Raw genomic sequence first — 15,320 nt, 5'->3', positions numbered from 1 at the left:
AATTGGGATACCTTTAGATTCTTATGATTTATGTTTGTATTATTTAGAAGAATGAGTTTTAGAAGGTTTGCATAATTTACAAGCTTGAAATTTGTAAGTATTTGAATGTACAAATCTTTGAGATGAGTTTTGAATACTTTTGTACTTCTATTATTTCAAATTACTAGTTTAAGTAAAACACAAAATTATATTTGGCTTAAAAAAACTAAAATTCATGAATGAAAAAATTATAATCCAAATTTTCTAATTTATATGTTGGACAAACAATGCTAAAATTAGTATAACTCAACGGACATAAAATTTGTACTTTCAACGGACACAATTAGTTCTTTTGAGATTTGCAATTTGAAAATGATACAATGTGAGATTTAAAAACGACCCCTCTAGCATTTACTCCTCATGAAGTTGTCTTTGTGTCCCTCTAAATTAGGTTCACCCCGTTGTCGCGCTCGTCTACAACAAATACATCTTCGATCGGTGTCAGAAACATTGAGTCATCTTGTTTGTTGAATAATACTTTCTACGTTCATCAATGTTTGCTGACACATTGAACCCAATTCTGGAAGGTTGTTCTACACTAAATATTGTTGAACTTCGCCGATAAAATTATTCTGTAGAATAAAAAAATATATTAAACAATATTCATATTATATATATGGAAAATATCTAATTTGAAATATCTTACCATGCAGTAAATGTAAGCGTCGTCTGGTGAGATAAATCACCTCGTGATCGAATTGTACCAAGAAAAGTAGTCGTCTGATATAGCTGACCCATCTATTAATTCTCCCTGTGCACAACGATCACGTCGTCCATGCCAGTAGGATAAATACTCCGCATGGATTTGACGCCAATCTTAGTCGTGCTTACCCCTTAAATCGATCTGGTGTAGTTCTGGGAGTGTAAAGGACAACAAAGGTATCGTTTGTCGCATCCCGAACTATCTCAACACACGATCTGGATGATGCCACTCTACTATATGGAAGCATATAAGAGGGCTAACAGTCAACCAGATATCTTCACCATCACGACAATAATTAGGTAATGATGACCAAATCTGTGATTATGGCATCCAAATAACCTGACAAAAAAAAAATAATAAGTATACATATAAAAAAAATTTAATATTCATTTATATACATATTTACTACCTGATTGGGCGTCAACATGTCGAATGTTTTCCTGTACACGAGTAACATATTTGCTGACTGTTCAGATGTAGCTAATATACCATTCCGTCTAAAATTATAAAAAATACAATTAATTTATATTCTTACATAAAATGGTAACGAAATAAATATATAAATAAATTAATACCCGACACTAAGTGGTCGATGATCTGGGGCCTATAGTTGGACTTGTGGTGCTACGATTGGAAATCGATTATAAGCCCACACTTGTAATAGTATCAGTGGCCCCGCTATTTCTAACGCTTGTGCATTGGAAGCCCGACAAAGTTCTCTGTACAACCATGCAAGACATGCACCACCCCACGAGTACGTACCAGTGTGCTCGAAATCAGACAATAATGGGAGGAATATGAGATACACCAGAGTATTTGACTTGTCGATAAATAAAAATCCTCCAATAAGCTGCAGGATGTATGCTCGTGCGTATCGTCGGCATCGGGAGGTAATTCAGGAAACTGAGATGCTAACCAAGGGATACTCAATCTTGATCCCTTCATATCCTCTGGTAGAATGCCTAAGAGCTCTTCACAGACGTTCTTCCAGTCATATTGTAGTAATCCTGTCAGTGGTTGCCCGTCCACTCTTAACCCAAATTGTACGGCGACATCCTGCAACGTAATAGTGCATTCCCCACAGGGCAGGTGAAATGTGTGGGTCTCTGGTCTCCAACGCTCAACTAGAGCAATAATCAGATGTCAATCGAGTTGGATAAAACCAATCTGTGCAACCCCAAGAAAACCCGCCTCCTGAACGTATGAAATGATGTGATGATCAAATGGGATATTACTTTGTGCAGTCGCCTCCCTCCTCCGACAACTCAACACTGTAGTGGACGAACTATCCCATACTGCCTGTGAACGATGCGTGTTTTGTTGGTACAATTGGACAGGATTAGAAGGACTAGGCTCCATTACCTAAAAAGTTCAAATTATATTACATAATAGAATCGATAACATAAAAGAAACATAAAAAGTACATAAGAAAATACAATTACATAAAATAAGTTTATTAAATAAATTCATTACATAAAGAATACAAATATATGAAATATACAATTACATAAAAATTTATTATTTAAACAAAGAATACAAATACATGAAATAAAGAATACAAGTAAAAAAATCAAAATCAAAATCCTAAGGACCCGAAGACAACAAAGCACCAAGTGTACGGTGTGGACAAGTGCGTCTGTTATCTCATTCTCTTTTACAAATTGCACATCGCATTTTTTGGCTTGCTTCTCTCCAATTCATTTCATTATGAATTTGCGTACTTTTTGGCCGACCTTGTTCTCTAAGTAAGTCCGCATTTGGACGAACTTCTGTAAATGATAATTCTGGCCAATAATCTGGGTATTGAATTGGATGGAAGTGGCCTTCGTAACAACGCTTGAAATTGGACAATTTGTAGCATTCATCAATAAGTGGCAAGTATGTCATACGCATGTAATTACAAACTGCAATTACATAAGAGCATACAATCTTGAATGATTGCCACTTATTGCAAGAACACATCCCTTCTTTCAAGCTTAAAACTTGGGTGTGTTGTCCTTTGTAGGGAGAAATCATACTTATGTCAATTTGTACTTCGAAAGTTTGACTTTCCCTATCAATGGATGTCACCGTATGTGTTAATGCTCGCTTTTCCCACCTCTTCAGTTTCTTTAGGGCATATTCTGTATATATATATATATCTCCATGATCGAGTGTTTCACTGATTTCTTGTCTCCGGCGTTTAAAATACAATATTGTGCGATAGAATGTTAGCCTAACCAAAGAAGTAATAGGTAACATTCTAGCACCTTTAAACACGTTGTTCATGCATTCAACTGTATTGCTAGTCATCCACCCATAGCGGTACCCACCGTCATGTGACTGTGTCCATTTTTCTAAGTCAATGTCTGAAAAAATTTGTTTCAATTCTTTCATGCACCGAATGAGCTTACACCTTTGGTGTTGATTTCCGGCCTTAAACACCAAATTTTTTAGTTGCTTCAATTTGTATCTTGTATTGAAATTACTGGCAACATGGCGAAGACAATATCGGTGGTACGCTCTGGGTTCACTCCAACCAATTTCTTCATTATTAATTGCAGCAAGAATGTCCTTATGTCTGTCGGAAATCAAGCAAATACCCTCTCTTTGGGTAACATATTCACGCAATGCCCACAAAAACCATGACCAACTGGACGAATTCTCACCTTCTATGATAGCAAAAGCAAGGGAAAATATATGTCTGTTTGCATCAACAGGTAAGGCTGTTAATAATTTCCCTTTATACTTTCCGTATAGATGAGTTCCATCAATCTAGATTAATGGCCTACAATGGTTGAATCCTTCTCTTGCAGGACCAAAAGACCAAAAAACTCGTCCAAAAATAGTCGTACCTGGCACATCAGAGGGAAGGAAAAACCAGTCTATTCGTGTTCCTGGGTTGTAGTGTTGTCTTTTCTCTTGGCTTGCCACACCCGTCTATAATTGACATTATAGCTATATTGTCTTTTAATGGCTTCTTGAAGTAGGGCCACAGGTACTCCAGGATCAGCTCTAACCAAATTCTGAATTTCGATATTCATGAAATTTGAATCCAGCTGTGAATGATCCTGTGTCAACTCTGAAAATAAATATGAGTGTTCTCCTTGAAGTTTTGTGATTTCGAACATCCCATGACTTTTGCGCCGACATGCCTGTAGCCTCCAAGTACACCCGTCACTCCAGAATTTACATTTAACATACCAAAGGTCCTGATTTGATTCCACTACGAAAATTTCGTAGTGTTCTGTCATACAATATTTTTTTACAACAAGCTGTAAATCTTCTTTGGTATTAAATAACATCCCCTTCTGTATTAAACTACAGTTATCTACTCCTACATTCCTTTCTTCCAAAATAGACCCTAGTTCAAATGTTGAATTTGTCATTTTCCAATCTATTTGGTTGAACATTTCCGACGGTACCAACTCAAGATCTTGTTCACCACTACCGTCGTTTCCAAATAATTCATCCACTTCAACGTCGATGTCACTATCTCCATCATTTCCAAGTTCAAGAATTACTAAATCTTCAAGACGCATCGACATATTTATTATGTTTCTTTTCAACTGTTATAGTTGACAAAAAAATATGTTAATATGTCAACCCAACAAACTCTAATTTCTAAGTTTTCTAAGTTTTCTAAATTTTCTAAGTTTAAATCAATCATATATAAACTATATAATACACTATACATAAACTATACATAAATTATACATACATAAATAAACATAAACTATACATAAACTATAGTTTATACATACATAAATAAATTATACATATATACATAAATAAATTATCATACATAACTATACATAAATTATACATACATAAATAAACATAAACTATACATAAACTATAGTTTATACATACATAAATAAATTATACATATATACATAAATAAATTATACATATATACATAAATAAATTATACATACATACATAAACTATACATACATACATACAGAAACTATAACTATATATACATAAATACATAGATACATAAATTATACATACATAACTATACATAACTATACATAAACTATAAATACATACATACATACATAAATTATAAATAAATAAACTATACATACATAAACTATAACTATTTATACATACATAAACTATAACTATAACTATTTATACATACATAAATTATACATAAACTATAACTATACATAAACTAACTATACATAAACTAAACAAAAATGTAGGAATATACCAAGCAAAATTCAGTCCAAAAACATGCAAAAATATACATATAAATACAGATCAGCCCAACTAGAGAAAGAAATATACCAAGCAAAATTTCGCAGCAAAAAATGTAGGAAAATCGAGAACCATGACCGCTAGATTCGGTGAAGATCAAATGGAGGACTGAAAGTCGAGTAAAATCAAAGTTTTGAAAGATTTCGGTGAAATAGAGGGTTCGTTGAGGAAAATCAACGATGGTTTCGGTGAGGGATCGATGATTTCGGTGAGGGAACGACGGTTTGGGCGAGGGAAATCGGCAGTAGGGAATATGAGTAGTCGTTTCGGTGAGGAAGAAGAAGGGTTGGGCGGAGGTTTTAATGCGAGGGAATCGTGTACCTAGTACACGACTTAGGATAATCGTGTACCCGATACACGATTTCCTCAGTCAAACCTGCATGACTGCCACGCCAGATTGGGTGTGTCAGGTGGCCAGGGAATCGTGTATCCGGTACACGACTTAGGTGTAATCATAAAACATCTATTTTTGGGAATACTTTCTCCCAACCCTATTTTTGTCTTTATTTATTAAAAAAACATTATTTTAAAAAAAAAAAATCGAAATCAAGTGTTCTATTTTGTGTTATATATTTACTTTGGTCATTTTTCTTTTTTCCCTTCTGAAGCCAATTTACTTTGGTCAGTTAACTGACAAATATATATATATATATTGATTATTATGCGGTCAGCTTAATATACATTTTAGTTGTTGACTTTTAAAACGCCAAATTTTATCCATGCATGTTTTTCTTAAAGAAAATGATTGTTTTGTTTCATATTCCCAAAACCATAACACTAATTATATATACAATCTGAACTGTTAAACATCTGTTTAATAATAATTTGATTTTTTACAATTAAGCTATGAACGTTACTACTTATAAGTTCCTTTGTTTCGTTATCCTCCATCTACTAATCTTTTAAAAAGCCACATTAAATTTTAAATACATAATAAAAAATGGTTTAGATATTTTTTTTCTTAAATTCGACTAAGAATTTAAAGGGTTATTTTTAAATGTAGAAAAATGAGTCAACTTATTTACAAATATAGTAAAATGTCACCGTATCACTAATAGATAGTGACATTTTTCTATATTTGAAAATATGTTTAGCAATTTTATCATTTAAAATCATTACATGAACTTCAATGTTTTTCTAAAGAAAATTGAGAGAAAAGTTACAAACATAGGTATCAACAATATAAAATGAAAAACGAAATAAAAAAGGTGACTTGATATGTATAGTTACAACAATATTCTAACAATTTTGTTGAATATGCTGTAGCGCTAAAACTATAAACTAAAAAGAGTAAGAAATAAAAGAAATTGAATCAACGAAAACAATTCTTTTCAAGGTGGAGATTAAAAATTGTGATAGAAATTTAAAAAAGAAAAAGGTATTATTAAGTACATAGAGTAATGATTACCATCTCAAAAGTCATATTACAATTTTCCACTATGCAATTGTTGAACTCAAAAAAAAAAAAAAAAAAAAAACACACACACAAAAAGATAGAAACTTTGAAATAACACAAATTAAAAGAAGCGTCAAACCCAAGAATCAAAATATCAATCAATATATTCATAAATCGGAAGGATCAACATCAATACTAGAGTTGGATTAATATATTTAATAACTTTTATCGAATATATTAACCCAACTATAGTATATATATTCCATTTTGAAGATATACACTAATAACATTGTCTTTTAAAAGAAAAAAAAATACACAAAATGTGTATCTTTAACTCTTATTTGCGATGGAAACTTGTGCATGCTGTTGACGCTCCTCCAACCATCTCCTCTAGTCTAGACATGCTATTGGGAGTTGACCTACTAGAGTACTTGCACCAGTGTGGTGGCGAGTTGAATACACTTTGATGCTTAAGTTATTACACGAAGTATTTATCTCGGCTAAGCACAAAGAGAATTGTTCATCTCTTAGGTTGTTGGTGTGAGACTATTTATAAGGCCATCTCCCAACTTTTGCTTAAGATAGTGCAACTCTGGCAGTGCCAAAATGAATACGACTCTCGATGTTATAGAGTACTAGTGACAAGCTCGACCCAATTATTACACTTGTGGTAAAACTCTAGAGCTCGGTTGTACAACCTGAAACCTAAGAGCCTGACTTTCTCCTTTTGAGCATGTGGACCCCTATACAATATAACCCTATGGGTTTGAGCCTAAGTTAGATAGATAGATAAATAGATAGATAGATAGATATATTGAAGGGACTGTGAAGTCCGAAGCGGAAGGGGGTTCGTGTCCCAATTTTCAAATTTAAACAATGAATTAAAATTCAGAAACCTAATCATGCATTCTAACAAAATTACAACATGGTTAGATAAAACGTAAAGAAGATGAAAATAGGGTTCAAAGATACTAACCCTTGAAGAACCTAATCTTCAAGAATTCCTCTCCAACAAAGATCACGAACTCTTCTTGAATCACGAACAAAAACAACAACACCTAATGAAGAAACCCAAATCTCAATTTGGTTGGACACCACCAACAATAAAACCTCCGTATTCTCCTTAGAGTGAGAATATGAGCAAGAGTGTCGGGCTTTGCTTTCAACTTTAGCAGAGGAAAAATAGATATGAGAGGATATCTTTCTAGAGAGTTTATATAAACTCTCTTCACAGACCTTCTGTGAATTTTGTTTTGGGAAGAAGACCAAAAATGAAAAATCCACCCTTCCAACTCCCACTCTCACATTTTTGCTGAAATTTAATATATACATATGATAACCAACTTATCATATAGTATGTATTAAACTAAATGTTATAACACACGACCTATAGTTTTTATATTGTATCAAATACAATATAATCTATAGTTTGAATTCTCTCAATAATTTACCGTATTTAATATAAATCAAATTTATATTAAATATATATGAATCCAATTCATATAATTAATATTTAAATCACATTCAAATATTTATTTTCTTTCAAATAAATTTTATATTATAATGTATCAAATATATTAGGTTAATTATATCATATATAATTAATTTCCTCAATTAATTTGAACAATTCAAATTATTCCAAAATTAATTTAATTTTAATAATTCAAGTTGAGCTACAGAGCAAGCCTTGTAGACTTGTAGATTGAAGTTTCAATGATACTTAGATAATTAATTAAACTCTTTTAATTAAATTACACACTTCCATTAACTGCACTATTCGCACTACATATATATTTTTGTATTTGTTGGATATAACCAGTCAACAGTGTGATGACCCTTCATAAATTATTCATAAGTACAACTAGGCCAAAATTACCGTTATGCCCATATAGTTATATCTAACTCTTTAAGTGCCACTTATTCTTCTAATAAACAATAAGTCATAGTCCAACTATGACCAAACCCCTTTCAAAGAGAGGGTGTGACACCACATTGTTTAAGCCCCGGAATCAGTCTTTAAGGAGAAATTTATCTACTTACCCCGACATTAGGGAATGAGTGAATTCCGTCTTTTGTAGTTGTGTTTCCAACTCCCCAATCAGACGAATCCTTAAAATGATAGGCATATTGAGTTGGCATTCACTCATGCAACTCAAAGGACCGCCTTCAGAGGTAGGAGTTCACAACTCACTCAGAATTTAGGTCATATCACATATGGCCATCTTAGTGAAATGTAAGCCTCTATTATTAATAGTGTTATATAATTAGACTATTCATTTCATGGTTTGATCTTATACAAACCCTTTTATATAAAACACCCTGCTCACATATCTCTACATGAATATGATCATGATCAAAATATTTGTAGAACTTTACAACAATTGTAATATCTACAAAGCGGGTCGTATTCGTAATGTCACAAGGATAAGGTACCCAAACTTACCCATCTACTATAGATCGTTCAAGTTATCACTTAAACATAATCCATTTGTATGTCTCTACATACCTGTTTAAGCTACAGAAGATAACCTTTGATGTTTATTTATTGGTTTTGTTTGTTAATGCTACTGAATGTCGAATAAAATACCTCAAACTTTATTAAATAAATAAATTGTTTGTACAAAAAAATTACAAATACAGGACTCATGAGATTTAGGGCATCAACCCCAACATATATATAAATATAAGAAATGGATAGTGAAGTCTAAAATAAAATAAGGCTTAGAAACACTTTTGGTCCCTGAACTTTCATGAAAGTAACGATTTAGTCTCTAGACTTTGGTTTGTAACAATTTGGTTCTCGTACTTTCAATTTTGCTTGAACTTTAGTATATAATTTTTTGGTTTTTATATTTTCAAATTTGTAACAATTTAGTCTTTACCTTTTAAAAAAACAAAATTGAATGTCAATTTGTATTATTTTATAATTTAGACTTTGTATTTAATAAAAATATTGAGTCTTTAATTAGTTTAACGGTTTATTTGTGTAAGAAAGCTCATTGAGTCTTCACGTTAATTGGTGGTGATTAAATTGTTATAAATTTGAAATTATAAGAATTACATTGTTACATACTAAAGTTTAAGAACTAAATTGTTACAAAATTGAAAGTTCAGGAACTAAATCATTATGAACTAAAATTTAGGGACTAAATTGTTATTTCTAAGTTTAGAGACTAAAACTAATTTTAACCTAAAATAGTTTTTTCTAGTACATCTTAGGTGGACCTAGTTAAAAAATTAGATAGTTTACCTCGAGATTCTACTAATTTTTAAAATATTGTGTAATTTTCCTAAATCTTATATGAAATCTTATATATTCTCGAATTTTACCCCAATTTGGTTGGCTATCTTTAATAAATATTTATATCAAAATCTTACGTAATTTTGCAAATCTTTAACTCAATTTAAAATTTTCAAATGAAAATACCAATTATCAAATGAATTTTTGTAGATGGATGTTATTGCACTTTGATTTTTAAATTTTGAGAAGGATTAAAATTTGTATAAAAAAAAAAAAGTAGAATGTGAAAAATATATTAATTTTAATCATAAAGATATATTAATTGAAAATATATAAGACTTAATATAGGATTAGGAAAGATTTCGCCATATTTAAAAATTAAAAAAAGAGCTAAATTTGAAAAATGAAAAATTAAAGTTATTATTTGTGAGTAATTCTACCACCTAAGAATGGAGAGAGAGTGGGACCGTAGGGATGAAAGAGGCGCAAAGCGGGTCGGCCACGTGAGCGGATCTCTGATGGCGCATTTATGTGGTCAGTCATGGGCCCCACTTTCTTCCACGTTCTCCAGTTGCCCAAATCTCATCCATCCGCAAATCTCTGCTTAACTAACCAATTTCTTTTTATATAATACTAATTTCAATCCTCACTTTTCTTTTCTTTCCCCGTAATTTCAGCACAACACTACGTTCCCAATGAATTAGAAATCAACAACCAACCAACCAAATTCATAACAACTTTCTCAAACACAATACAGGCAACCCATCCGACCAAATAAGAGGCCACGCCCCATCTAAGCTAGAAGAAGAATCATCCACTCAAACATGCATAAAATTTTCATGACTAGTCACCGCCTGAGCGAGGCGCTACAATTTAAACTCAACACAAATCAAAACAATATAGACAAAAATACAATTTTGTATCTACATGGACAAAATAACAAAATTCAAACTGTGTGGACTTGAATAATACTGATTGTATATTATTTAGTTCCTTTCTATATAAAACTAGATAATCGATATTAATTCACCACCTGTGTGCAACTCCTAATTTAAAACTTAATTTAATTAATGTTAATTTCAAAAACTTAAGCTTACGTCGTTTTGACTCAGGATTTTCATTACTTATCGTCTACTATAGTTGGAACAAACATCAAACTTATCTATGAAAACTTAATATAACTTTACTCAAATATGTTAGGATGACCTATTGAATAAATTTCTTCCACATGACATTTATTATATTATTGGTTTTAAGTCTCATTTAATAGACCTTCCAAATGACAAATGGCTTTTAAAATTACATATGAATATTTATGAAAAATATAAATAGTTCAAAATATGCCATATTTGAAAAAGGGAAATAATTTTTTTTAAAAAAAATCTAAAAATAAACAAATGTGTGGATATGAAATGGAAAGTGGGGCTTTAATTGGTTCCAGAATGCACATGGGGCAAGCATGCAAAAAGGGCTAAATGGTCAATATTCAATCAAGCTATGCCTTTTTGCATGCATGATGATGATCAAGCAAGACAGAAAAATTTGATCTAATCCACACAACAAGATAAAAATATATATATATATATATATATATATATATATTCGAAAAATTTTCCTATATTATGGTAGTAATTATCATTCTTATTCAAATTTAGACACGTAAATGATATATCAATTTATTATCATTCTTAAAATTATATTTTTGTGACAAATAATGAAAGAAGATAATATGAAAATAAAAGTTTTGGATAGGTACTTTTGTACTATTTTAAAAAAAACTTTTAGAAAAAGTAAATGTGGAGGCAAGAAACACCCAAAAAAACTATCCTTGCACCCACACATGATCAAATGATTAGAATTTTGAGAGAGTGTGGGGGGATTTTTGTAAAATTCCAAATGATTGGTGCCAAATCAAATATTGTGGAACACTTCTTTATTTTATTTTATTTTACTAGTTATAATTATATATATAATTAATTAATTAACTTTTGGTGCTTCTAAAATGACTTCCCATGTGCAGAATTTATGTTGGTTGGGAGCAATTTGGGTCATCTTGTAATATACATGTTCTTATTAGGTATAGCATCAAGCCTCATTTTCATTAATATTTGCTCTATTATTGTTATTATTAGACTTAAATCTTGGTTTGATTTTTCACCTTTAATATCTCTATTTTATTTTACACTTTAGATTTGTTTTAGTATTTACGGGTAAATTACAAAAATCATTCTTGAAGTATGGTGGTAGTTACAATTACTCTCTTAAATGGTAAAAAATGGCTCTCGAACTTCTACCAATATTAAAATTTGGACTCTCAAACTTACAATAATTATAGAAATTAGACTTTTAAATGATAAAAAATTATCGAACCCTCAAACTGATACAATCATTATAATTTCTATAATAATGTAAATTTTAAGGGGTTCAATTTCAATACTACACTATAAGTTTGAGAGTTCGATTTTAACAATTGAAAGTTTGTGTATATAATTATAATTACCACCATATTTTCAAAATGATTTTTTTTGCAGTTTGTCATAATATTTAGTTTTATTCCTCTATCTTACATTTGATATTTGGTCCTCTTTCCTCTTGTAATATACTTTGTTTGATACTACAAATAACATTGTAGTTTAGAATATGAGTAGATGCAATCTCACAGTAAAATTTTGATGAATGTGATACAAAATTTTAGAAATAAAAAATATGAAAGTTTAAGGATAAAGTACTTTTTAAACTTTATTATTATTATATTCTTAAAAGGTCAATTCATGGACAACCATGTCTTTATTGGCTCTTTTTCTTAAAAGACCCATATATGATTGAGTGTAATCTTATCTTGTATGGATGATTTAAGTGAAGTTTAAATGGATCTCTTTGTATAACAATGTGAGATTGGACCAATTTGTAATTGTGATTAATGATAAAAAGATATTGGTAGATATGTAGTTGATATTGTGATCCAAATGTATTCATTAATTTATATATATAATATAATTATAAATTTGGTCGTTGTGATTTCAAAAAAGTTAGAATTTAGTTCTTATGATTTGATAAAACCTCATAAATAGTCTATGAATTGATAACATTCTCATAGATAGTCTCCATTTTAGAGACTATTTATGAGTGTTTTATCAACTGCACATGTGATGTTATCACTGCACTCTCTCTATATGATTAATATTGATTTTATATAGGATCCCGATGATGATATGAAAAGATAGAATTTTGAATTTAACATATTCTAATAATTTTACGAAATGAGACCAATAAAATATAATTTAATTAATATAAAATTGTATTATTAATCTCGACGTTTAAAATGAAATTGTCATTTAACTCGTTGATAATTTACCATATTATAAAATGTAAATATAAGTTTTAAATTAGATGAGACATAGTTCAATCCACCTCACATCAAATTAACTTAGGTATACAATCAAAACAATCAACTCGTGGGGCTCACATTCACATCTATTAACAATCAAATCTTTAAAATCAAATACATTATAATGCTCTACCTCCCTTTTGGTTAAGAAAATCAATTAAGTTTATGTCAATAGTCTTTAATTAACTCCTTAAATCACTTGATGAGTATATGACTATGACCTACCATTTTTTTAATTAAAAAATCTCTTTTTTCCTTCTCTCTATATAAACTTACTATATAATTAACTAATGATTTGTCAACTAATAAATTATATAAATATTAAATATATATATATATATATATTCAAAATAAAGCATATAACATAAAATCTTAGTAATAGTTTAGATATATGTTCTCTACTAAAAGGTTTAACTCAACAATAATAAAATATATAGAATTTAATTTGTTTAAATTACAAGTTTATTCTCTTGACTTTTAACTTTGTGTTTATTTTATTCCTGAACTTTACAAATGTCAACTTTTAATTTTCTCTTCATGGATCTCTGAATTTAAAAAATTGTCTGATAGATTCTTATCAACTATGTGTCCAATAAGTCTATGAATTTTCAAATTTGTGTATCCACAAGTCAATGAACTATTTGACATTTTTTAAAACTTACATACGTTTATTGTATACAAAATTGAAAATTTAGAGTTGCATAGACATAAGACTAATTTTTAAAATGTTTGAATATGTCAAGAACCTATGGAGTACAAAATTAAAAATTTAGAAACTTATTATATTGTTTTTAAAACTTAGAGATCAAATATATATAAACTTAAAAGTTCAAAAACTAAACTTGTAATTCTAACTCATTTGATTAATCAAATGTGATTGATTACTTCAATTTTAAATAATATATTATAAAAATAAGAATAGTTTTTTACTTACGTTCAAAGACATATTCTTCGTTCTTAAAAAAAAAAAAAATGTTTTTTGCTAATTTAATATATAACGTAAGATTTTTTTTTTTGGGGGGGGGGGGGGGGTGGGGGGAGGGGGCCTATATCGTAAGAGTATTTTTTTTTTTTTTTTTAAATGATGGTAAGAGAGTCATTTATTGTTAACTAATTCGATAATACTTAGTGTGGTAGGTGTTGCATAAAGTTTAAAAATAAAATTAATTAATGATAAAATTTTAATGATACAACTTTAATTTATAAATAAAAGAGTTTTATTTTTTACATAAGTCACTAAATATTTTTTGTAAAAATTCTGGAAGTTGAATGGCAAAATCAACAATTATTTTAATTGGGTATAAAATATATTATAAAAGAATATATAAACTAAACATGTATAAAAGAATACATAAACGAAAATATTGTGTATCATTTTTTTTTAAAAAAATTATTATCTTTCTAATTTCAATTTTCAATATAAATAAAAATATTATTATTGTTATTATTATTTTTATTTTAAAAAATACGTTGTCACTTGGTTCAAAAAATGTATTTGATTTTTAGATCTGGATTTTTTTATTATCTTCTTAATTTTGTCTATCTCTTCAATTTCGTGATAATCAATTTTTAGCTAATTTTTAAATTTCGATTATTTGATTATCTTCCTAATTTCAAATTTTGATTTAAATCATTATTTTTTATTTCGTGATAATCCTTTTTTTAAAAAAAAAAAAAAACAAACAAACTTTTGGATGATTTGATTGCCCTCCTACTTTTTATTTAATAAAAAAAATTATAGATGATTTAATTACCCTCTTAATTCTAATCTTTAAATTAAAAAATATTATTTTGGATTGGATGATTTAATTATTTTCTTAATTTTAAACTTTAATTTAAATTAAATTATTATTTTTTTCATTATAATCTTTTCTATATTTAATTTTTTTAATTGATTTGAATGATGTGATTATCCTTTTAATTTCAAACTTTAATTAAAATAAAATATAATTGTGTTTCTATTTTTATATAAAATTTCATAATGATTCTTTCTTAATTGATTAAAAAAAAAAAGATGATTTGATTATCCTCCCAATTATTTCAATTTTTTTCAAATTTTAATTTCAACAAAAAAAAAAATCTATGCAAACAAAAACCCTAAAAACTTAATCTCTTTTTATTTGCAACAATCTTCTTCTTGATTTTAAACTAAAAAGAATAAAAAAGTAGGTAAAAATTATTATAAACTCTTGAACTCATTGGTGTGCATTTACAAAAATTAAAACGTGAAAAAAAAAACTACAAAAGCATTAAAACAATCACTCTCTTCTCTGTCACTTTGTTTCTAAATTGCTTGAAAATTTCT

At 29.1% G+C, this 15,320-nt stretch overlaps 1 protein-coding gene and 1 long non-coding RNA gene across 2 annotated transcripts; both read right to left on the bottom strand.

The window, feature by feature from the left end:
• Window positions 1–302: 302 nt before the first annotated feature.
• Window positions 303–7,639, bottom strand: LOC150038158 (uncharacterized). The gene is made up of 5 exons (XR_016526347.1): window positions 7,363–7,639; window positions 1,318–2,104; window positions 1,152–1,239; window positions 686–1,081; window positions 303–611 (listed from the first exon to the last, which is right to left on the bottom strand). It is a non-coding gene; the product is annotated as an uncharacterized LOC150038158 (long non-coding RNA).
• On the bottom strand, window positions 2,345–5,065 carry LOC150038159 (uncharacterized). Its single transcript, XM_090308877.1, has 3 exons — window positions 5,021–5,065; window positions 3,658–3,747; window positions 2,345–3,496 (listed from the first exon to the last, which is right to left on the bottom strand). Exons 1-3 carry the CDS (start codon window positions 5,063–5,065, stop codon window positions 2,387–2,389), a joined length of 1,245 nt encoding a protein of 414 aa, XP_090165003.1. The 3' UTR covers window positions 2,345–2,386.
• Window positions 7,640–15,320: the final 7,681 nt, after the last annotated feature.

The sequence above is a fragment of the Benincasa hispida genome, chromosome 1 (assembly GCF_027475165.1).
Source record: "Benincasa hispida cultivar pf3 chromosome 1, pf3_genome.v1.1, whole genome shotgun sequence".
NCBI classification, from domain to species: domain Eukaryota; kingdom Viridiplantae; phylum Streptophyta; class Magnoliopsida; order Cucurbitales; family Cucurbitaceae; genus Benincasa; species Benincasa hispida.
The sequence above is the reverse complement of the archived record's forward strand: the minus strand, read 5'-3'. Positions and strand labels throughout refer to the sequence as shown.

Coding starts and splice junctions, on each gene's coding strand:
- LOC150038159 (XM_090308877.1), bottom strand. CDS start 5,065: ATGGTTCTCGATTTTCCTACATTTTTTGCTGCGAAATTTTGCTTG. Junction 3,748..5,020: donor TTGCTGCGAAATTTTGCTTG/GTATATTTCTTT, acceptor ATCGAAATTCAG/AATTTGGTTAGAGCTGATCC. Junction 3,497..3,657: donor ATAATGTCAATTATAGACGG/GTGTGGCAAGCC, acceptor CCATTAATCTAG/ATTGATGGAACTCATCTATA.